Source organism: Trypanosoma grayi (assembly GCF_000691245.1).
Source record: "Trypanosoma grayi strain ANR4 Tgr_1631_V1, whole genome shotgun sequence".
NCBI classification, from domain to species: Eukaryota; Euglenozoa; class Kinetoplastea; order Trypanosomatida; family Trypanosomatidae; genus Trypanosoma; species Trypanosoma grayi.
Window position 1 is genome coordinate 1 of NW_008827249.1, and position 2583 is coordinate 2583.

Here is a 2583-nt window from a genome sequence, read left to right on the forward strand (position 1 = left end):
CTCTGTCTCCTTGCCTCCTCAGCACGTGCCGCAGCCGACGCCGCCTCCCTCACCGCATCCTGCGCTTTCTCCTGCGCGCTGTGGGCGGCCTCCGTCGCCGTGCTCATCTTCGTAACCGCCCGCACAGCCGCAGTCCGTGCCGCCTCAGCTCGCTCCACGGCATCGGCAGCCTCCTTCGCTTTGTTGTCAGCCTTCACCTTCGACTCCGTGGCTTCCTTCTTCGCAGCCTCCGCCAGCTGCTTGGCCTCTTTCTCCGCCTTCTGTGCAGCTGCTGCTGAGGCCTTCGCAGTGTTCAGATTCGCAAGCGCCTCAAGAACATTAGCAAACTTGGTTGCAACAAGGTCCTCAGATTCAGCAACTGTCGTAAACAAAGTTTCTATGTTCCCTTCTTCCGTCAATTCCTTCAGCAGCGCAGCGTCAGAGATGGACTTTTTGTCAATGGCCTGTGACCACGCAGTTATAGCATTTTTCTTCACCTCCTCCGCTGCGGTCACGTTTGCCTCCGCCCCCTTTACGACCACACCGAGCTCGTCGTACGTCTTCTGCGCATCCTCCGCGAGCTTCTTCTTCGCATCAGCGTCCATACGGGCGGCGTCGGCTTCGCGCTGCGCGCGCTGAGCCTCCTGCGACGCCGTGTTGACATCCGCGACTGCCCGCTTCACCTCAGCCGCCACGCCATCAGCAAGCTTCACCGCAGCCGCAGCCGCAGCCATTGCATCGGCCGCCTTCGACTCCGCCTCATCCGCCTGCGCCCTGAGGGTGGCCGCAGCCTCCACCAGACCTGCACTGCCCTCCGCAGCAACACCACCAGTCACGCACAAGGCCGTGCAGCACAGAGCGGCGGCCAACAACCACACAACGCGGCGCACCGTCGCCATGATTCAATATCGCTTCAACAGCTGGAGTCTGCAGGGAGGAGAAAAGAGAGACGCTGCACAGCAGACAGCCCCAACACACACACACACACACACACTCAGAGAATGATGAAAAGAGAATCCCCAGCAGGAGAGACAGTTAGTGGGCGGTGCGCAGCAGCGCGCAAAGCAAAGCCCAAACAAAGAAAAAAAATAAACCACCCCAATTGATGTCATCACACTCAAAGCAATTCGCGGCTGGTGGAGCACACGGAGGCAATTACACAGATGATCCGCAGTTATATTGCCTTTAAAAAAATATATTGGAGTGCGGTCATTCGCCTCCACAGCCGCACACAGCTAGCCGGGGCATACAACGTACCGGGCACACGCACATGCCTCAGCACGAAGCCGGAAGGGTCATCGCACTCAGCAGCAACAGCAGCCGCGCTCCACACACACACACGCAGGACTGTCGGTGGTGTCCGCTCCGCCATTAACATGCGCCAAGTTGTTTGCCACCTGCCTCCTCGATACGTCCGCGGCTCCTCCTTCCGCTTTCCCTGCCAAGCTTTTCAGTGTAGGAGAATGCGCTGTTGTACCGTCGCCATCAGCGCCACCTATTGGAGTGACAGTCTGAGCCCCAGGCTGGCGGCCTCGGTTCTCATTCGACGCCTCAGCAGCACCTGCGGTAGTGCCGTTCACGCCCGGTTCCTCCGTGAGTCCCAACAGCAACGCAGCACTTTGGGCAGCCGTCTCGGCGTATATCAGCGCCGCGGCGGCGTTGCTGAGCGCATTCTCAGACTCATTCAAAGCCTTCTTCGCCATCTCCTCCGCTTCCTCAGTGGCCTCCACCAGCTTGGTCCTCTCCTCATCACTATCCCCGCTTCCTCCCGTTCCCGGTATGGCATGGGCGTGACGCATTGCTTCTTCGGCGCTCTGTTCCGCATCCCAAGAGGACCTGTGTGCCAACGCCGCATTGTCTCGTGCTGCTTCAGTGCTTCTAATGGCATGTGAGAAAAATGACACCATCGCCTTTCATTCTGCCTCTGCCTGCGCGGCGACGTCGGTTGTCTTTCCTTTTGTTTTCGCCAATGCGTTGCCCAATATGCCTTGTGATGACGTAATGGCATGCACTGCATCCGCCACCTCAGCAAGCGCCGTGGACGCCATCTCAGTTGCCCATGAGGATGCACTTTGGGCTGTAAGCGATACTGAAACTGTTTCATTCGCCAGAGCAGTGGCACCTGCCTTCCCCACCGATGCCACTGATGCCTTCACGGCATCCCTCAGCCTCACTGCTGCCTGGTGCGCACCCTCCGCCGCGTTCTTGCCAATCCCCACCTGACTCCTGAACGCGTCAACGCTCTCCGCGGCCCTGCCCACCGACTCGTTAACGGCACCCGCCACCCCTTCAGGCGGAGCAGCGGCGGCAGCCACGCAGAAGGAACCGCAGCACAGCACAGTGGGCAGCAGGAATACCACGCAACGCGAACACCACTACCATGCTCAATTAAAGCGCACTGGCCCGCACGAGAAAGAAAGAGAAGGGACACACGTGTAACACGCACGCACACGCACAGCCAGCAGGAGAGTGCGGCGGCCCGCAACACGCAGCGCATCCACAGCCAACAAGAAATCACATTAAAATAGAACACCCAAGGCGTCGCTCAGTGGCCCGAAGAAAAGAACTTAAAATACACCCCGTCCCCCCCCCCCTCCAAAAAAA

The 2583-nt window shown here is 59.2% G+C and overlaps 2 protein-coding genes across 2 annotated transcripts; both read right to left on the bottom strand.

The window, feature by feature from the left end:
- On the bottom strand, positions 1-878 carry DQ04_16311000 (hypothetical protein; the record flags this gene model as incomplete). Its single annotated transcript, XM_009317447.1, has 1 exon — positions 1-878. A coding segment is annotated over one exon (878 nt), but the record flags the coding sequence as incomplete, so codon positions are not given.
- Positions 879-1283: 405 nt separating this feature from the next.
- DQ04_16311010 (hypothetical protein) lies at positions 1284-1886 on the bottom strand (the record flags this gene model as incomplete). Its single annotated transcript, XM_009317448.1, has 1 exon — positions 1284-1886. The coding sequence occupies one exon, from the start codon at positions 1884-1886 to the stop codon at positions 1284-1286; it is 603 nt and encodes a 200-aa protein (XP_009315723.1).
- Between the last annotated feature and the right edge of the window lie 697 nt (positions 1887-2583).